At 40.0% G+C, this 22,450-nt stretch overlaps 1 protein-coding gene across 2 annotated transcripts in view; it reads left to right on the top strand.

Moving 5' to 3' along the window:
• LOC145769992 (uncharacterized) overlaps nucleotides 1-22,450 on the top strand; it is a 66,701-nt gene that overhangs the window by 25,468 nt on the left and 18,783 nt on the right. The window contains exons 14-16 of one of the 2 annotated variants that reach the window (XM_082581565.1): nucleotides 388-493; nucleotides 11,680-11,970; nucleotides 12,372-12,659. In XM_082581565.1, the coding sequence (XP_082437691.1) occupies nucleotides 388-493; nucleotides 11,680-11,970; nucleotides 12,372-12,659 (685 nt within the window). The remainder of the gene's footprint in view (nucleotides 1-387; nucleotides 494-11,679; nucleotides 11,971-12,371; nucleotides 12,660-22,450) is intronic. The other variant, XM_082581566.1, reaches the window with a different exon arrangement.

Here is a 22,450-nt window from a genome sequence, read left to right as displayed (position 1 = left end):
ATGTTCATTGTGATGGTTGTTTTGCTTTGAACATTTTAAGTCTTTTCATAAAAAAACACTCAAGCGAGTAATGTCGGTCTGGAATCACATGCGGGAAATTGATTTTCTGATGTCTCTGGGTTTATTAATATTTAATTGAACACTGAGAATATGTTTTTATAATCTTTGTAATATAAAAACTCTACAAAATTAGCTGTAGGCTACATTATTTCATAGAATCTGTTTACCAAATCTTAAAACTATTATGAAAACTGTAAAAAAATGCACTTTTGCAGAAAAACTGATCGAACCAAATAAAATACCGTAATGTATGTTTCAGATTAATTTCTAACTTGATACTTGTAGGCCCATGTTTCTTGTTGCAGTAACTACATTTTCATTCTTCAGTGCATTCTGACGTGATTTGCGAGAGATCGAAATTGACCATCAAATGTCCTCTTGGCCAAGCGATCGAAGTGGTCACAGCATTTTATGGACGCAAAGACAAACACACGTAAGATTAGCAAACAATTTTCAAATGAGTAGCCAGTGGCAGATCAGAGGAGGGGAGCGATTGGGGCAAACCACTCCTAAAACACTGAAAAGTTACCTTATTCAGGGTGCATTTGCAAGGTTGGACTAATGTTGGTCTATTTGGATCCTGTGTGTAGCCGAAGTATTTATATTCAAAGTCTAATTCATTCTAGTAAAAAACTTGTGCAAGATGCGAGCACATAGTTTACTGACGTGAGTGATGAATGAATAAAACATGTTCACATCTGAATATTATGTTTTATTTCCTAAACATCACATGTTTTATTTCAAGACTAGCATGTGAGTGTGGTTACCAGGACCACAAGGCCGTTGACAGGATTGCTCGGGCCTGGTACCAATTTATTTTCGGGACCCCTTCATCGACAATGTTATGAATAGAAAGATTGTGTACCAAATTTTATTGATGTCGTTTAAGCATAGACATTTAACAAATCTTGAGCAATCTTAAAATTTCTTGAACAGCAAAACTTACTATCTCTATATAGTGGTTGCTTTTTTGAACTTTTATTTGTCACATAGCGCTAGAGTATTACTTCCCGATTCCATTGGTGTTTCACTGGTCCTTCTAGGTCAGAGGTGACGAACCTGCGGCCCGCGGGCCGCATGCGGCCCGTCAAAGAATTTTGTGCGGCCCGCAAACAATTTGACAATCGCTCATGCATTAAAGACAAAAGACATCTCAAAGCTGTTTTATGCCTTCACTGGTACACCTTTCCTTTGCTTTTTTCTTGCCCTAAAGTCCAGTGGTTCCCAACCGGGGGAGAATTCCCCACTATGGAGGAATTTTGCAATTTTAAGGGGGAGTTTGGTTTTAGGATTGTAAACCTTTTAAGCCTAGTAAGTTGGCCTAGATTAGAGCGTTAAAGAGGAAATTATTATTAGATTAACTCCCGATTATTTAAGTGCACTGACAATCTGACATGGATGCAATCCATCACGTAGGCCTACTCCTTTTTCATTTAAATACTCCATGGCTTTCATGATGAGGAAACGTAACCAAACGAGCGTTTGAGCTCATAGACGAGCTTAAATTATTTTTTGACTTTTAAATAAAATTGAAATCTGTTTCATTGCTGAATGATGACAGATGGATTAGATTCCTTTCTTATTTGGTTGATATGTTTGGTCCATTGAATAAACAAAATCTGAAAATGCAAGAGAAAAACAACAATATACGGTATATATTCAATTGCCATCTCTGTTTAAAGGAAATTGCTCATCAACATGGGTTATCTGTATCCATGAGCCATTGACATATTGATACAATGGAAATTTACAAACTGTAGGCTACTGCTTCCATGATGGTTCAAGGAAGGTTGGAAGAGAGTGATTGATTTATGTCATCGTCATTTGGAGATTGTCTTAAGGTACTAGAAGCAGTGCCGGTCTTTGGGGTGTGCAAACCGCGCGGTCGCACAGGGCCCGCAAATTAGGGGGCCCGCAATTCACTCAAAAAATGCAATAATTTTTGTCATTTCCAATGGAAAAATTCAACAAAGGAATTAGCAACAAGAAAACATAGAAGCTCAACGGGTGCAACCTATTTCGTCCCTGAACATTTCGTACCTTGAAAAGATCAAGAAAAAAAACAACAGAGCCGAAGTCGCTGATCGGAGTTGTCGCAAACATTTCAAAATTTCTCTCGATCTTTTCAGGGGACGAAATAGGTGGAAATCTGATTTGTTACTCCAATTTCAGGGTACGAAATAGGTTGCATGTAGAATCAACATAGAGACATAGCTTTATTTCCTAAAAATGCCTAAGAAAGCATGATCTTATCGTTTTGCTATGCCACCGGACAGCACCATTTTACAGTAATATTCATGCCCAAATTTTTGTTGAACATGCTCTCAGAATGCCCCAAATTCAAATTAATGTTTCAAAATTATCTGGGGAGCCCCCCCAGACGGGCCCCTGCCGCTGGGTGTTGATTTAGGCGAACACGCAGTCTGGCTTCGCCCGCCGACCGTCAAACCAGCCCCCTCCCTTTTCAAAATGCTTAGCTACGCTACTGAATTGGATCATTGTCGTTGGGGCCGCAAAGCATATTCCGCACAGGGCCCGAAATACCCTAAGACCGGCACTGCTAGAAGGCTCTGCTGTCTTCTTCGTGAGGGGAGTACGTTTTGTCTGGCCTCTACATTTCGACCAGCCTGGTTTGGGTGGCCCTTCCAGGAGTAGCTACCAGTACCGTTCAGCACTTAAAGATGCTTTGGAAGCTTTCACCTGCAAGCTTGATAATAAATGAAAGAGAAAAGTTAGAATGGACGATTGAACATGTTCCCATGTTTAAAGAATTAGCATTGGTGCTGGTTGTTGATGGCAAAGAACAAGTTCTTCCAGAGTTGGAAAAAGAATTGACTTTGCAACATCTCACAGCATTAGAATTAGAACTGGAATTCATTCGATATTTTCCTAAAATTTATGACGATGAGCTTGATTTAATACAAAATTCATTCACATTGCTGGTGGAAAAACTTCTCGATAAATTGCAGGATGAATTTTTAGAACTCAAAACGGATTCTTGCCCAAGAGACTTAGTCAGAAAGATATCAATCACTGGATTTTGGCCATTGATGTGTAATTCCTATCCCAAAGTGGCAGAGAAAGCTACTCGAAGTATCCTTCCGTTTGCTTCCACTTATCTATGCGAATCAGATTTTTTAACTCTTGCAAATGAAAACAAAACAAAGAAACAGATTAGACGTGGAGAATGATAATCGTTGTGCGCTTTCCAATACTCTTCCACGACATTCATGAGTTATCGAAAAAAATCACAAGATTCACACAGACTGTTAAATGCATTGACTCTTAGAATTTTGAATGCCTATTCTTTGAATAAAATGCTTTTCAGCTACGTTTTTTTTTAATTAAATTATTTTAGTTTGAAAAGGAATATTACCAGCTAAAAAGCTTATTACTAGTGAAAGTTTACTTTATCTTCCAAAACTTAGATTAAAATATGTAAACGAGTTTTTAACAAACTAAATTTATAGGGGGGAGGATTTAGATTTGAATATCGACTAAAAGGGTCCACCAGGTAAAAAAGGTTGGCAACCACTGCCCTAAACACTAACTTTCAGGGTTTAAAGTTAGAAAATAGGAAAGTTATAAGGTAAAGGTGTCGTCGTCGTGTGAGCGTCTGGGGCCGAGGGTCTATCCTTTTACCACCCCATGATTCACGATGTTTTCGAAGTAAGGTGTGGTGTGTAAAAGTGTGAAAACACTATTCACCAATTTTGGTCGATTCCAATCTATGACGTCATGGAATTTTGACGATTAAAAAGTTGTGTGGCCCGATAACTCATGTGTAATTGACAAAGTGGCCCGCGACAGCAAAAAGGTTCGTCACCCCTGTTCTAGGTTCACCAGAAGAGAATTTACAGCAAAGTTAGTGCAGACAGTCAGAAAGTTTTCAATTTGATTTGGGAAAGGTGTTTGGGCCTAGGTCAAACATTTGCTGATTGCTGCAATCTGAAAAGCGGTTTTGGTCTAATTTTAGTGCAGAAATAGGGATAGCAATCTTCTTACCTGTGCCATTTCAGTTTTTGAGTTTGAACAAATATTAGCCTGTTCATTTTGAAATTCGTGTTTCGGGTAATATTCGTGGTTAGAGAAATCACTATAACTAGACGAAATTCTTATTTTATTGTTTGGTGGCTGAAGTGGCTATTTTACCACCAGAAAGCTGCACTGGGCCCGGTACCCAGAAGGGGGCGCGGTACTTTACCATCTGACGGCTGAAATGGCTGTTTTAACCTCTGATGGCAATTCCTTTAGAATTTAGATCCATGATTAACTTATATTAAGAAGTTGATAATGTTTGAAGACGCTGGAAATTTTTTCAATCCGGGCCCCTTAAATATTCCGGGCCCGGATCCAAAAGTACCACTTAGATTAGACCTCTTTGTCAACGCCACTGCAGGACCACATCACAATTTGAAAGCGCTCGTTCAAGCTAAAGATGTGATCAAAAACGATACCAAACTTAGTGGTTCTATGAATATAGATTAATGGACATATAAAACCTTTTTTAAAATAGATGGTTTCATCGAATAAGGAGTAAACAAATTATAACAACTAGGTTACAGCGATTTATTCAAGGAGATTTTTTTCAAGCCCATTAATTGACTCTTTTTTTTTTTTTTCGCGCAACGCTCAGAGTTCAAGATGGATACCACTACATCTTGCAGGTTTACAAATTGTCCATATGGAATAGATTTGTTTCCTGTCTCATCATTAGTGCGTCCGCTCCGGGAGCCGTCCACACACCCAAACACTCAGCAGGCACACCATACTTACATGAAAGATACCTACCAGGGAGGCGAGGGACTCACTACGACCGAAGGGACCCACCGCGGTAGATGGTAATCTGTGGATGTAAATGTTTGGTTAGTGGCTGCCTCAAGCTGATCTGCCTGTCTCAACTTTCCTCTTGCTGATCTTGGAGCAGTCTAGGAGATGGCGGGTCAAGCTCAAGAACTAGCGCGTTTTGGTAGAGAGTTAATTTTAATTTTATTTGTAATTGTTTATGTGTGTGTATCTTCTTGTTGCCCGCTTGAAGAAGGGCACCTGCTTGTGGGAGACGGGCCACTGCAGTCTGACACCTCATTTGGCAGAGATGCCAGAGAGGAGCGGCCAGAGAGAGGGTAGCTTTCGCTGACCCCAGAGTCGTCTTGGAATGGGCCGCTGCAATCCTGTCATCCCAGAGCGAGTGGGACAACGGAGAGGGACGGTTAAAGATCTCCCGCTGCAGTCACTCTTCCGGCATCAGGCCGTTGTAGATGAGTGAGAGGGACGGGTTAAAGGTGGGTTGTTACGCCCTTGGCTGTTTAAGCTTCTTCAAAGATGATCTACGACCGTACTGTGCTAGTGAGATCCACCGCTGCAATCAGTCATCCCTACCACCAAGGACGACTGAGAGGGCGGTTGAAGAGTGGATCTCGACTGGTTCTTTTTTCTTCTGACCGTAGGAGGAGGTTTGGAAGGAGTAGAAATGTCAGATGACAAAGGAATGTTATGCTTTTGTGTTATGTCTTTGGTTTTTGTCATGATGACCCACAGGGCTTGAATGGTGGACCGTTTTGTGTCCTGTATATATGTGTCGCCTATGTCCAGAGATATCTTCTTTTGGATGATGGTGTGCTTGGCGATATTCATCATGGTCAGAAGGATCAGGTTGTTCTTTTGTCCTCCAGGGAGTTGGTTGTATAGGATCATGTCCTTTGTTATTTCTATGTCTTCCTTGGTTAGGTCAAGATATTGTTGTTTCAGGCGCTCCCATATTCCTTGTGCAAAGGAGCACTTGGTGAGGACGTGGGCCACATTGTCTTCTGGTTTTCTGCAGAATTTGCAGTTTGTTTTTCTGTCGGAATGTATTGATCTATTAACATCTCCCCATTTGTATCCTCCATGTGCAATCCGAAAGGACATGGAGGATAGGTGAGGTGGAAGGAGGAGTTTGATTCCCTTGTTTTTCAAGAGGATCTCATTCCAAGGAATCTTCTTTCCGTTTTCATCAATCTTGTCAATCTTCTTTTCATTTTGCGTTTTCAGATTGATGTAGATATTTTTGTAGGAAGTATTTTCCCAGTCGTGTTTCAAGCCTTTGAGTTTGCAAAAGGACTTGAAGATGTCCGCATACATTTCGTTTGGAATTGGAGCATGCGGAATGCTGTTGGAGAACAGATGAGGATTAATGTGTCTCATTCTGTGGCTCAAATTGAACATGGCCCATTCGTGCCAGATTTCGGTGGCGTCTTCCAGTGAGAAGAGGTGGCGAATTCTGTCGATGCGGCTTGTTTGAAATTTTGATTGGATGTCCACCATGTTGATGCCTCCATCTTTGACAGGAGTAAACGTCTTGCTTCTCTGGAGCTGTTCGAATGGTGAAGGATACCAGAGGAAGTTGAAAAGGATTTTGTTGAGTTCTTTGATGTGTTGTTGTGTTGGCATCAGGACTCTACTCAGATGCAGAGTGACGGGTACCAAGAGAGTGTTGATGATGGAGATCTTTCCATGGAGGGAGAGTCTTCGTGGTTTGTGGATGTTGGCGATCGTTTGAGTTTTCTTGATGGCGGTCTGCCAGTTCATCTTGTCAAGTTGTGTTTTGTTTGTGCCTAGCCAGATGCCCAGGATCTTGACGTTGTTCAAGATCGCAGCTTCTGGAAAGAGTTGCTGAGCTCTTTAGCCAGGTCAGGTTTGGACGCCAGGATCTGGGTCTTTCCCTGGTTCACTTTCTGGCCGGACATCGTCTGGTAGATGGCTAGTTCTTTGTTGATTTCCTTGAGAGATGGAATGTCTCTTGTGATGAATGTGGTGTCGTCCGCATATTGCTGGATTTTGATTGTCAGCTTGGAAAAGCGAAAACCGTTGATCAGATGGTTTTTCTCTATGCGTCCGGTGAGAACGTCAGCACAGATTATGAAGTAGAGCATGCTGAGGGGACAACCCTGTCGTATGTCCCTTTTAACGTTTATTCGTTTTGTTAAAGCTCCATTGATTTCTATCTTGCTTGGAAGGAGTGACTAACTCTATCTAAAGCTTTTTCAAAGTCAGTTACCATGACGTACAAGTCCCTGTGTTGTGTTTGAGAAGCTTCCAGGGCAGCTTGTATATTCATTGTAACATGCTCTATTCTGCGGTTTGGCAGTCCACATTTTTGATTCGGACAAATCAGGTTTGTGATCATGGGTGTGAGTCTGTTGGAGAGGATTTTGCTCAAGATCTTGTAGTCTGTGTTGAGCAGAGAGATCGGTCTCCAATTTTTGAGCTTTTCTTTTTCACCTTTTTTAAAGATTAACTTCACTTTTGCTTCTCTCATTGAGGGAGTCATTGTTTTTCTCAAGTAGCAATTTGTAAGCATCTCTAGAATGTCGTGTTTCAGGAAATGCCAGCATTTTTGGTAGAATAATGAGCCGAGACCATCTGATCCAGGTGCAGAATCCTTGTTAAGAGAATCGATGGCGGTTTTTACGTCTTTGAGACTGATCAGCTGCGTCTTCCTCAATTTTGGCCTCTCCAAGAATGTTTAAGTAGTTGTTTTGTTCTTGAGAGTTTATGTTGTCTTTTACACCCCATAGGGAGTGGTAGAAGCTGTGTACTTCTTTGAGAATGTCTTTTTTCTTGGTGAGTGTTGTGTTGTTTGCGTCGTGTATCTCAGAGCTACTTTTACAATTTTGTTCCTCTGCTTTGAAGAAGCTTTTAGATGGCTCTTCATCGCTAGTTCTGGATCTGATTTGCGATCCTACTGCTTTATAATCGTAGAAGTTGTTGATTTTCTCCAAAAATTCGGGGCGACGATCTTCCAGGACGTGGTCTGGATGAGCGTCCAGAGTGTGGAGCATATTTTTCGCTTGATTGTAATCTTCTCTGCGCTTGAGTGCGACATCTTGCGAGAGTTCGATCAGTCGATTTTTCAACATTTTCTTGCCATGATCCCACCTTATAAGCATGTCTGGTGGTTCTATTTGTGGTACGTTTATAGTCCAATTTTTCCAAGCCGTTTCAAGCTCTGTTATGACGTGAGCATATTCTAATATGCTGTTATTGATTTTGTATGAATATTCACCCCATTTGGTGTGTTGTTGATATTGGAGATGAATTATTGGTAATGTGCAGTGGTCTGATGATGTGAAGTATTCATGTTTGATGTTATGATAATTTTCAAGCGCATGTTCATTTATGTATATTCTATCTATCCTGGTCTTACTGTTGTGGTTTTGGCGCGTGAACAGTCTTTTGTAAGGATATTTTTGTCTGAATATGTCTGTCAATTGGTTATGATGTATTAATGTTCTAAGTGCTGTTTTATCCGGTGTAGTGAAGAAAAATTGCGGCTTAGCAGTGTCCAACGGATCAAGGATCACGTTAAAATCACCAAGTAAGACCACATGTTGATGTTCATATTCCAGCATAGCCTCGGAGAGCAGTTCAAAACATGACTTTCTCTCTCCGCTGCTCTGCGGAAGGTATGCATTGAATATGTTTATGTTATTTTTACCACATTTGATGTTGAGGTGATGTATTCGATTTTGTACTATGGTGTGATGTGTGATTTCGGACCTATCGTGTATGTCCTTCTTTACGATGAACATTGTCCCTGCATAGAAGGGGGTTCTATCAGGTTCTATGTTGTTGTATGTTATGTAATTGTTATGTTGAGCCCACGTCTCGAGTTGATCGGTGGGGATTCTGTGTGTTTCCTGAATTGCCAGTAGGCTACAGAGAGTCTGCGAGATGTAAAGAACTGTTTGACATCTCGCAATTTCTTGGATATTCCGTTGATGTTCATTGAGCCAACCTTGAGGTTGCCCAGTCCGGCGTCCGAATCGTCACTCTCCGTATCTGCGAACATGATTATAGATAGGGAAAAAGCAGGTTAAAGTTTAAGGGGTTGGACTAGACCGTGTAGATGGCTGGGTCGTCGCCGTCTGAGTCCGTGAGCTCACCCACCGAACTGAAGACATTTCGATGGGGAGGAGAGGTCTCGGGCAGTCCAGCCGGCAGAGACTCTCTCGAAGAAACGGACTCCAAGTCAGTTGACGAGTTGTCATTGTCAACTGAGACCGACGCATCCTTGGAGCTGGCGTAGGATGCATCGTGGTCTGTAGGATTCGTCGTCCTGGGAGATGCTGTTTGGGGAACCGATCTCCGCTTGTGCAATGGTTCTTTTGGAGTCGATGTCTTGGACTCTATATTGGACGACATGGGCTTATCCAATTCAGCATCTGGCGAGAAGATGCTGCGCACGTGGGTTTTGGGTTTGTGTTTCCCTCCTTTGCCCACGGTGGTAAAGCCATCGTCGCTCGTGGGGGGGGTCTTCCTCTTCCTGTTGTTTGGGGCGGGGGGGGGAGTTCTTCCTCTTCCTCTTCCCCTTCCTCTTCCACTACACATTTCCCGGAACTTTTCTCTTGCGTCACATCCAGGCTTGTGAAGGTCTGTTGATCGGCAAACATGGCAGGGGAGACGGTACCTGGCCGGTGACGAATCCTGGGAGCGTTTTGTGTGTACTTTGTCGCTCCTGTCCCGGGAGTGTTTTGTTCTTCTTTTTGGCGTCCGGTTTCTGGTCGGCTTGGACGCCCGGTCACGGGGTGGATCAGTTTTGGACGCCCCGTCTCGAGGTGGGTTGGCCTGGGTCTTCTTCGGCTTCGTGGGGCATTTGGAAGCTAAATGGCCCCGGGCTTTGCAAATTTGGCAGAGAGGCAAATGTCCTTCCCCAGGCTTGGTGATGGATATCCATTCACCAAACATCTGCACTTTTTCTGGGATGTTATTCAGTTGAGTGTTCTGCAGGTAGACATGCAGAAACTCGTTGCAGATGGTGGGGTGCTGCTTATGTCTACCTTTGGTCATTTGATAGACTGTTCCCCAGTTTGCTTGGCAAGCAAACTCGTTGATTAAGTCCAGATGCCACTCGTCTGGCACTGGGTATAAAGTAATCACGTCGCATGGTGGCATAGGGCGCCATACTTTGATTACATAATCAGTTTCTTTGTGCTTGTAGGTCACGGGTGACCGATGGTCTAGCGCCAGCTGTTCCATCAGCAAGGATTTTGTTTCGTTCTCAGAAGCTGAGAAAGTAACGGTGAAAATGTGCTGCCGCAGGCTCTTGGCACGCACAGCTTTTAGCTCCTTTCCATATTTGGCAAGGAAACCGCCTTCCATAAAGAAACCTATGAAAGTGCTTACATCAAGCCAGGACTGGCTTGATGCTTGCACCACCAAAGTTCTTTCATATTTAAACTCGTTGGTCTTGGAATCGCCCATGAGTATAGATTGTATGTAGAGATTGTAAATATAAAGAAATTAACAAGACTTACCAAAGTCCAAGCTTTAACAGTTTCAAACTTTCCTTCTGAAGGAAAGTTCAGCTAAATTCTGTTTTGACCACACCCTTAAAGCTGGTCACGTACTGTCTAGATTCGCTGTAGCTAACTGGCTATTCTCACCTGACCTTTCTACGTGGCAATCAACTAATTCCCTTAAGGGGAAAAGGCTGATTCCAAAAAAAATCTAGGGAGGGAAAAAAAGCTAACTACTCGCCTAGATCAGTGGTTCCCAGCAGGGGGCCACTGATCTAGCTGACTTAGGCTATTTTCTAAACTTTCTAGTTATTTATCTAACTGACTTTAAAAAAAAATCTAAAAAGGCTGGTAAAAGTTAGGCCGGTGTCGCTTTCACTCGCTCGCTCTAGCGAGGAAAGCAAGGCTTGCTTGTTAAACGCTTTTTGGCAGCAATGTCTCCAAGGCCACCAAGTTGCAGATAATCGTTCGCAGTGAATAAGGCTCGTGAGACTTACCTTATTCAAATAGAATGGTTGACTCAAAAAAGCTGAGGTCACACACCCACTTCCAAAAGTTGCGTGACTTGCAGTTGAAGTTTTTTTTTTGCAACGTTGCAAGTGTCTGTGAGGTTTTTTTGATTTGTTTTGTTGTCCGACGTTCCACAAACGTATTTTATGTTGCTTGCTGTTGGTAATTTGAACAACTTATTGACGTTGACTAAAATGTGCCTTTAAGTTGAAATCTCAACAATAGCAGTGTTGCAGTGTTTGCAGTATTGCTCCATCTAAAGTTATTTCGCTTCTCATGTAACACCACAAATAGACAGCTTCTTTTTGTGTACATATTGCGGTATTGTTATTTAGCAATTTGCTTTGTGTCAAGTTTTAATTAAGAGTTGTATCTTGAAAGATTGTTGCATTACCCCTTTTAACGTGAAAATAATTGTACAACGAATTTTCATCATATCAAGACAATTTTGACATTCATAAACAAGCGATGTTATCAAGGCATTTGGTTAGCAATAAAAACGGCCATGTTGCTGAAGCTGCACTAATGTCATTGTTTTTATGTGCCTGTACTATAAATTACACAGTAAAGGTAATAAACTGATATGTGTCGTTTTGATGAAGTTAAATAAATTGTCGCTTTCATGAAATATCGTTTGATAAACCATCGTTTGAAGTAATTCATAAATTATTGCGTCTTTGCGTCTAAAGAATAAGGAAAAAAGTTTCCAAGCGTACTTGGCAAAGTTGACATATTTCACAAGTAACTTTAAATAAGAGCACTCTCTCTTTTTAAGCTTAAGATTCATTCTCAACTATAAAAACTAAACTTGACACATGGCTTTATTCTTCAGATGTTCTGCAGGCCCTATCTTGATAACAAACTGTGAAGCTAATGGATCTTTAGCAATTATTAAAAAAGTATGCGATGGGCACAATTTCTGTGTAATTAACTCTCATAACTGGGTATTTGGCGATCCATGCGTTGGTACCAGCAAGTACGTGGGAATGCAACACGCTTGTCACAATCGTTTCGACGGGGTGGAAGCTACCATTTGTGAGTTTGATGAGCAAAACATCACCTGTCCACATGGTCAAGCCATCACTGTGACATCGGCTTTCTACGGCCGAATGGATTTAACCACGTAAGCTTGTGCTTTGATGCCAATAATAGGAATGAAAAATCAGCGTAGTTTTGAAACTATGAAGTTCATTTTTGTAAGCTGTTGTTTTTTCTCAAACCTTACAAGCCTTTGTGGTTTTAACTATTTAGACAAAGATTTAAACAAAGAAATTTCTATGGTAACGGCGATGCTGCAAGAAGGTTGTGTGACTAGCAGGGTATTTTGTTTCAACATTTTCATTTTTTAAATAATGTAAATGTCCCATTGTTTCCCTTGTCCAATTTTACGAAATATTTTGATGACAATTGTGACAGTAATTTGAATAATAATTTAATAAGTTTAATTATTCTTCTTGTGCTTTGTATGCTAGTAACCAAGTTTGGATGTTGATGTTGAAAATAACAAGCGATTATAATCTGCAGATGTCCTGGCTCCTTCATGACAACAAATTGCAAAACAAATGGAACTTTATCAACCATCAAAGCAAAATGCGATGGACTCAATTTTTGTTCGGTGTTTGCCAGCAACTCTGAGTTCGGAGATCTTTGCCAACATACAACGAACTACTTGAAGATGAAATACTCCTGTAGCATTTTACCCGAAGGTGTAAAAGCTGCCATCTGCGAAGGAGATCGACAAAATATCACCTGTCCATTTGGCCAAGTCATTAACATAACATCGGGTTTCTATGGTCGAATGGATTCAACTACGTATGTACTTGCGTTGTTCATCTTAATTAATGCAGCAATATTTTTTATTCAAAGAATGTAGAGCATGCAAGGTACCGAGTAGGTTTATCGTTACCATTTGTAATGTTTTATATCTTGGTTCCCAATCGCCAGTCCACGGACCGGTGCCGGTCCGAGTAACTTTTTTGAAAAATAGAGCCCCATATCTTTTAACAGTTTTTGATTGAATTGTCACGTCTAGTGCTTCTCGAATTTTTACTTTGTTTGTGCCACTATCTCGTGTTGTGTTTCTAGTCCGGCAGAAGTATGACTGAACCTGGAAATTTCATGCAAAATTTTTTTTTATTGATTTTGGTAGCCTAGGCCTTAGGGTCTACTCTTTCAGAATCTGTCGGGTGCACTCTGTGCATACTTGAGCGTTTTGAGAAATTCAAGATGGCGTCCAAAATGGCTGTCGTTTCAGATAACTCCCTATAACTCAGTTAGTATTTGACCTAGGATGATAATTTTGGTGTCTAACCATATGTTTTGAGGGGCAAGGAATACATTGAAACTATTTATTTGACTGGTTGGGGATTGCATCATGTAAAAATGCAATAGTGCCACCAATAGGGCTGCCATATTACAAAATTAAAACAAAAACAAACAAATTCACTTGTATTTGGTCTAGATTCTAGAATGATAATTTTGGTGTATATTAGGGTGTTGCAGGCGCCCCATAAAATTTAAATCTTGGTCTCACCATGCTTACCTTTTTTGTGGTACTGTGTTTAGATCAGTAGACCACAAATATGAAGTTTCATAAATTTTCATCGACGTTTACCTCCACCGCCGAGGCCATTTTGAGGACCACTTTTTGAAATTTTTCATGTTTTTTGCCACTAGAGGGCAGTGTATAAGTTTTACAATATTGGGGGTATATTTAAAAGATGCCCTATAATGTTCTGAATTGTTAAAAAAAAAAATTGGGGAAATGGGATGAGTATATCCAAAAATATTCAAGTTTTTTCACTAATTTTTTGCACAATACTGCTCCTAGTGGTGAAAAGAAAAATTAAAATATCTCAAAAACTACTCATCATATTGTTATGGAACTTGCATGCACCCCCCATTTTCATGGGTAAGGAATTTGATTTTAGCAATATTTTTGCAAAATATTACCACTAGAGGGCGGTAATCCTAATTTTGATCTATTTTCCTGTAAAAAGGCGATATTGTTGCATTTCTTGAGCTGTGCTATCTGAAGAATACAATTTCATGACTTGTGCACAACAAAATTTATTCAATTGTAAAGAAACTGCATGCATGCACTATATCAGTGGTTCTCAACGGGTTTTGATTTTGTAGGGGGGCGGTATGATTACTTCGGCTTAAGGGGGGCGTTTTGATTATTGGGGGGCATTCTGGTTTAACCTATCTACCACCCAGCGTAACGATTCGTCAAAGAGCTTGTATCTTCGTGGTAGCATTTCCTACCTCATACCTTGGTGGAAAAGGGATTCAGCTGTGTTGTTCTGCTACATACCAAACAGCGAAACCCACTTGACATATCCATAAAAGGTGATCTTCGAATGTTTCTCACTGGCTTTACATCGGATGTGAAGAAACTGGCACTTTCTCACCAAGCCCAAGGTTCACACTGACTACCAGTAGGCCTATACTGTTTTCATGCTCGCAAATAAATATTTGCTTTTCATCAAATATAGTTACTAGTCTCTAAAACAGTTACAGCCTGTTTAACCCTAAAAGGGGGATCATCAAAAGATCCTTATCCTAATAGAAATATAATTCTATTTGAATAAGGACCTTCTGAATTTCTTAGAATTCTATTTGAAAAAGGTCCTTATTCTAATAGAAATAGAATTCTATTTGAATAGGGACCTTCTGATGATCCCCCTTTTAGGATAAAACAGGCTGTAGCCTAAGGGTTTTAGAGACTGGTAACTAGTTTATATTTGATGTAATTCGCTCTTCTTGGCTTTTTGGATGGCATTGAGCACTTTTTGTAGTATTGTTTTATATTCGCTTTTCGTAATTAATCGTTTTTGTTGGGGGGCGGTAACATTTTGCCAGTTCATGAAGGGGGCGTTGGGCCAAAAAAGGTTGAGAAACACTGCACTATACCAATAAATCCAAACAGGCATTGTGAATCTTAGTTAACACAATTTCCGCAAAGGCAGTTTTGCATCTTCATTGTGTTGATAAATGACGTTTTCTATGATGTGGTATCTTTCTTCGATCCTCCTCCAATACTTGAATATAGTTTTGCAGATTTTTTTCTTGTTTTGCTAGATGAAGAAGGTCGGATACCAGTTTTACCCCTCTCTCTGCTGAATCATTGCAGACTCTGAGTGTGCTTATGATACCATTAGCAGAAGCATAGCCATCATCTATTTCCCACTCTTTCGGGTGTTTGGCAAGAAAAGTTGTTGAAATGTGCAAAAGTTCAAAAAACATTTTGCTGCTGGCATTTGCATAGGAGCACAATGACAATGAGTTATCATTAACAATATCTGGCAGCTCTGGCTTTCCGCATCCATTACCAAACCTGTTTGTAACCTGGCCATCGAAACTTGCATTTAAATGCAACAGAGTTCCAGCCAAAGCTTCCTTTTCATCCATAGTGACTTGTTCGTTCCATAGAGCTAAGGGGAGCAGTTCCTCACAGTCCCCAGTTACATACCATGTGTGCCTACCTAAAGCTTTTAAAGCAGCAACAGTGCAACACTGATATTCAAGAGTTGGGAGAATTTGTAACAACTCAAAGAAAAATGGAAGCACTTATAAATTTTGAGAGAGATATGCAAAATTATCAGAGGGGTAACTACCGTAACTACAAAGAACTTTTAAACCTGATGGTGATGTACATTGGAATCAACAGTGGACAGTTCAACTTCATGAAATGTGGTACAGTCCATCGAGCAAGGTGGATGGGAAAGCAGCTCTATTGCTATATAAGATAGTAATGCTGCAAGACTTTCTACCACAAGGAATCATTTCCAAGTCACAAATACAAAACATATAATTTAATGGATGGTGGTTCAACTGTCCAATTGCTGCATCAGCACCCCGAGAAGATTTGCAACTGGTAAGTGACATCAAAAGCTATGCTGCAGTAGACAAAACTATCAGTGTTGCTGCTTTAAAAGCTTTAGGTAGGCACACATGGTATGCAACTGGGCAGCTGATCCCCTTAGCTCTATGGGACAAACAAGTCACTATGGATGAAAAGGAAGCTTTGGCTGGAACTCTGTTGCGTTTAAATGCAAGTTTCAATGGCCAGGTTACAAACAGGTTTGGTAATGGATACGGAAAGCTAGAGTTGCCAGACATTGTTAATGATAACTCATTGTCATTGTGCTCCTATGCAAATGCCAGCAGCAAAATGTTTTTTGAACTTTTGCACATTTCAACAACTTTTCTTGCCAAACACCCGAAAGAGTGGGAAATAGATGATGGCTATGCTTCTGCTAATGGTATCATAAGTGCACTCAGAGTCTGCAATGATTCAGCAGAGAGAGGGGTAAAACTGGTATCCGACTTTCTTCATCTAGCAAAACAGAAAAAAAATCTGCAAAACTATATTCAAGTATTGGAGGAGAATCGAAGGATACCACATCTTAGAAAACGTCGTTTATCAACACAATGAAGATGTACATTGTACAACTGCCTTTGCGGAAATTGTGTTGACTAAGACTCACATTGCCTGTTTGGATTTATTGATATAGACATAGTGCATGCATGCAGTTTCTTTACAATTGAATACATTTTGTTGTGCATAAGTCATAAAATTGTATTCTTCAAATAGCACAGCTCAAGAAATGCAACAATATCGCCTTTTTACAGGAAAACAGATCAAAATTAGGAATACCGCCCTCTAGTGGTAATATTTTGCAAAAATATTGCTAAAATCAAATTCCTTATCCACGAAAATGGGGGGGTGCATGCAAGTTCCATAACAATATGATGAGTAGTTTTTAAGATATTTTAATTTTTCTTTTCACCACTAGGAGCAGTATTGTGCAAAAAATTAGTGACAAAACTTGAATATTTCTGGATATACTTATCCCATTTCCCCAATTTTTTTTTTTAACAATTCAGAACATCATAGGGCATCTTTTAAATATACCCCCAATATTGCAAAACTTATGCACTGCCCTCTAGTGGCAAAAAATATGAAAAAAATCAAAAAGTGGTCCTCAAAATGGCCTCGGCGGTGGAGGTAAACGTCGATGAAAATTTATGAAACTTCATATTTGTGGTCTACTGATCTAAACACAGTACCACAAAAAAGGTAAGCAAAATCCGAGAGGGTCGGGGCGCCTGCAACACCCTAGTGTATATCCATATGTTTCGTTGACAAGGATTCCATTTAAGGGATTAAAACAGTTGCATATGAATTACATCACAGTAAAATCCAAAATGGCTGCTGATATTTTTGCTGAATACTTACAGAAAATCATTATTTGTGCGACTTTGCTTGTGAAATACCATCTATCATATAACATCACTCACAAATGTCACCATTAGTTATCACAAATGTTACCATTAGTAATGTACAAGCCTCTCTCACAGTCACAGGACAGTCAGTTGTGGTTATCATCTCGTCATTAAGCTAGTCCATAAATCTGTGACGTTGTCCAATTGAATTAAAATGCTAAGTAAGAATCTGGCTGCAACCTGCAGCATAACACGCACAGAATATTGCACATTTCAAACCATTCCTTGTGCAGCTGCAAGAAAGCGTTCTGCAGGGGTTGTCACACTTGCATCAACATCTGATCATGCGCATGACAGTTTCTGGGACGAGTTCAAAATTCGCGGGAAGGAGGACCGGTTGTAGCGTTTTAAGTTTTAAAAGGGCAGTAAACCCCAAACCATACTTTTCGATTTTTTTGTTTGTAAGTGCTCTAGACATGTATAATAAGTAGTTGTCGTTGAAATTTTCCCTTAATTTCATTGCGTTTCCTTTGTAGGGCCGTTTTAGTTAGCCCTTAGTTTCAGAGCGACGCGTGCTCAATGAACCGTGCGATAATCACGTGTGACGTCATAAGAGTACTAGCCGATCTTATGTTCGCGCAAGATGCATTGTAAGCAAGTGTTCGTAGTGTCGTTTCCAACAAATACAATGAACTACATGTATTTATGTCGATTGTAAGCGGCTTAGTAGTTGATAAAATGAACACTGAAAGTAACTACCTTTCGACAAGTACCATATTAGTTTGTAAAGAACTAGGTCAAGAAGATTCTTAAGACCTCTAGTATAGCTTACTGTACTGTCTGTACATGTACAAAATTCACTCTCTCTGTGCACACGGAAAAGCTTTTTTCAAAGCAGACTTTGAATTCTGACTTTTTATTTCAAATCAGGATATTTAAATCCAACATATTCGCCGCTATCTTGATTTGAAAATTTCGACCTAATTGCCGAAACGACGCATGACGGCAGAGGCACACGGATTGAACGTCCAAGGTAACCCCAGATCCAGCGAACAAACTGTCTATAGGCAATGTGCCTATAACGTCTGTAAAAACAACTTTTGGTTACATTTACTCTTGTTACGGTAACTCCTTCAAATTCAAAACAACTTTTTAAACAAACAAACTTTTAAAACAACTTTTGTCTGTCTATGGTTTTTAAAAAGTACCTCTCTACCAAAGCTATACTTTTTAAATGGCCGCGAGTGTTGTAGCCTATGTGCCGATTTGATGGGAGACGGCCATGGCCGTAAATTTTTCTTGACTTGGCAATGGGAAGCATGTACATTGTACACTGTACAGCCAAATACAACTTGTATTGTTTCAGTGAATTTGTTTCAGTGAAATTGTTTTCAGTGAAATAGCTTAGCATCAATAAATCATCATTACATTGTTGCTTTCTGGGCGAAGTTGGCCTGTTTACGAGCAGTTTTGAGAAAAGTACACATGATAGCAAATCAGTCGCTTTTTTACATTGGTTCAACGTCTGCAGACGTTGAATCAATGTAAAAAGCGACTGATTTGTTATCTGGGTATGTTCACACTGAAACGACCATTTATTAGGTTTAAATGAAGTAAGAGAGTAAAGAGACGAAGTACATCTGCAAAACACAAGTCAACAATATAAAACGAACCAATTAAATCAGTCTCACACGATCAGAACTTAAAGTAACAAAAGTCCCTTTTACTGAACACAGCAAGAAAAGCTCTTATGAAAATGGGCTTGCAGAGAAAACAATCAATGGAAAGCGCGCCGAGCAGAGAAACTATAACGTACAAACATACGTAAAATAAACGTAAATTTGTTATAAGACACACTGGCTTTTCAATGAGTCATGTAAAAGAAGCTGGATTTGCTAGCTAAAGTATGAAATGTACTGGCTGAAGTCCATACCTGAAGAAGTTGCAAATCCACTATTTTATTCAATCTTGTGTCCATGATCGTGTATGTGCCGTGCTTCCCACAATGTCCAGGAGAATCTACCCTTCCATCTCCTGCTAACATGAGGTCAATACCATCACCTTCCAATTGTTGAAGTACAATGTTCTGCTCAATGACATATTAAAAATTCTTATCAATGACACTATTTTAAAGAAAAGATTGAGCACTTCCGTTTACAGTATGTGTGTGTTTCCATACATCAGGAAGCATTCATAAAATATCTATAACAGATATATCATTGTTTACAAACTTCTATTTGAATAAGTTTATACTGATGAAGCCACACTTGTGTGGCGAAAGCTCTGTATTTAAATAAACCGATTCTTCTGATTTGGTGTGATATTGTTTACTTTATTTAAAATGTTTTGTCACACCGTGCATCCCAGTGGATCATCACTTAAATTATAGGAAAATTTGATGAAAAGTTTAGGAACGAAGTTTTGTTTTGGAATTTTACAAACTTACCCCGGCTTTTCACTACGTTCATTGCTAGACACCTCCGAAAATGTATTTATTGAGAAATTTGGATAGTGCATTTCATTATCTTCAAAAGATATGTCTTGCAAAGCCATTCCTGCTTTTTTGGAAGTGGAAGTAAGGTAATCTGGTGGAATTCATTTTCTTTCTTGCAAGTTGCAGGTCACATCTACAGATTGTGTTAATACCAGGGCATTAGCCTGAGTTGCTGCACTGCTGCAATAAACATATTCCAAATCAAGCAAAGCAACTTTTACAGTATTATTTGGCATCACTTCTCTTTCCAAAGCTATTAAAATGTACACTACTGTTATTTCATAATATGTCATATTATAGAGTCAAAGTTTCTTACCTTTCGCCGCACTCATTGGCTTCAAGGCAGCTTGGCATCCTTTTGATGAACAAGCACGAAAATCTAATACGTCATATTGTGTTACAGCATCACAAGTAACCATTTCTGTTTGGCATGACTTCGGCTTTTTTTTTTAAATTTCTCTCGATCTTTTCGGTGTACGAATTGGGGGTAGGAATTGTTCAGGGTACGAATTTGGGTGCATTTCTAGCCAGTAACTGAAAAAGAAAACAACAATGTATATATGAAGAAACATTTTTTGTTGATGAACTTGGTGAATTATACATGGGACGTTCTAAAAGTGCATGTAGCTGGGAATCACTATACCAGCAGGCAGCATACATATTGTAAACTTATGGAAAACAATTTCTCAAGGATGCTACTTCGCTACTTATGTGCGGTACTTTATAACAAACATGTAGTAATATAATTGTTAGCTTAAAATTACCTCAAGAACTTGCCGCTTCCTAGCAGCCGGTCGCATGGATAAAGTGGAATTTTGTTGTGGAGTTGTCTCTCTACTGGACTTTGAATCCAACGGTTGCAAAGTTGTTGAAATGTTTTTGTTTGGAAAAATTGAAGGGCATGCATTAAAGTTTCAATTGAGACGTGTGGCATGACCCATGTCAAATTGAAAAGATTTTAAAAATCTATTTCCTTGAAATGGAGTCGCCATATTGTGCTGGACTCTGTTGATCCTGGCCACACTCTTGTGGTGTTTACAGACTTGTTCCATTTCTTTTTTATGGTACGATTTTATGGAAAATGGAACAAAGAAATTTTATCAGTAGCCTAGAACTGTCAGATAAACAGTTATATACGGTACAACACACCGATTTGGCATGATGAGTACCAAATTGTAACAGGTTTAGCTTAGTTTACTCACACAGCACTGGGGAAGAATGCATATTGAGACACCAGCATAGGCCTACATGTCTAGCCAATACACAATCACAAATTGAAATACATGAGTAAATACTAAGACTGGTAGGTAGGCCCATCGTGCATACAGCACAGGGTGCAGCACTGACTAATCATGAAGTAAAAAATAAATGCAAATCTCTGCAACCTTTGACTGTCTGAACCTCTTGCTGTTAAATACCATCAAAACTATGCAAACACTGCAAGGTCTAGCCCAAAATGTTTAGGTTAAACGTCCAATAAAAAGTTTAGTGTAGTCTGTAAAATGATGTAAGCTAGCACCAAGGCTACAATAAACTAAATCTGAACTTCAATTGTAACTTGGAATAATCTTATCGACTGCTGCAAACGCATGCCACACCTCAAACAAGCAAAATATTTGTCCAGCAGTACTGTTATGACGTCACCGGAGAAAATTTTTTATTTCGACAACAGTTCGTGCAGTGTGTGTTCGAATTACAAAACCAAAACTTTTTATGTATTTCAACTCTCAATTTGCATTTGAAAATGGGGTTGTCTGCCCCTTTAAGTCTTTCACCCATCCGTACATTTCTACATCAATTCAGGCGGATTGCTGTCTTCCAGTAAACGCCACACAATGGCTTGGTGATGGGCCCTTCTTACATTCTCTTTAAAGGCCTCACTTGTAGGAGGAAGGGAACAAAGTTTTAGTGGTACCGCGGAGGCCCGATCCGTTTTGAATTCCCATACCCTCCAGCGTGTTTCGGACATTGATTTACTCGTAGTATATTGGCCGTAACAGGCTGACATGAATGTGGTTGCCTGCGCAATCACTGATTCTATGGGAGAATCAATGACCCCTAAAAGTGACAGTGAGTGACCATCTTTCAGGACCTTCAATGCAGTACCTTTGCCAACCCCATAGCGGCATGCTACCGTATCACACCCAGTAAGAGCATGGGCTGGCAGGAGTTCATTCACAAAAGACACATGCTTCTCTACGGTTTTTCCAATGTCAATGACTGTTCGTTCTTTAATTGGGGATTCTATGGTGATACGATTTTTCAGGCTTCCAGCGAGATAATAATGAAGCAAGAGAATGAAAACGTCAGTGTCATCGGATATCACAGTTATACTTATACCACTCTCTTCATTATTTCGAGCAGACAGCATCACCTGTTGGACAATGATATTGTCCGCTTCCTCATGACTAGTTAAAAGCCTTGAAAGGTCCGCCCTCCTGATCACTACACCACCATGGCTGATCTCAAATGGGGCAATGTCCTCACCAATCACTATCAACTTGTGACTTTGGGTGTACTCATGGAATGACTCGTCTTGAATGAAGAGCTGTGTTGTAGCCATTGTACTCGGGACAATTCTGTTTCTGAACATCCTGAAAGAAGGCGAAGTCAGTTTCGTCTGCTCTTTGTTTTAGAGTAGCCTGTTGCGCAAGTAACTTGAGTGAGAGAACTGTTCTAACAGCAGCACTCTCGGGCATTTTTGGTTTCTTGGGACGATTGTATCTCTGTATGGTGACATCATATTCTATTGGCTCCGACATCTCCTCCTTTGAAATTCGTGGGATTGTCTCTCTATGGCATCGATCAGCATCAGATGGTGATTCAGGTTGTGTAACCAGAACAGCTAACGAGTGGGCGGAAAGTTTTCCATTTTGCG

This window comes from Aplidium turbinatum, chromosome 5 (assembly GCF_918807975.1).
Source record: "Aplidium turbinatum chromosome 5, kaAplTurb1.1, whole genome shotgun sequence".
In the NCBI taxonomy this organism is placed as follows: Eukaryota; Metazoa; Chordata; class Ascidiacea; order Aplousobranchia; family Polyclinidae; genus Aplidium; species Aplidium turbinatum.
The sequence above is the reverse complement of the archived record's forward strand: the minus strand, read 5'-3'. Positions and strand labels throughout refer to the sequence as shown.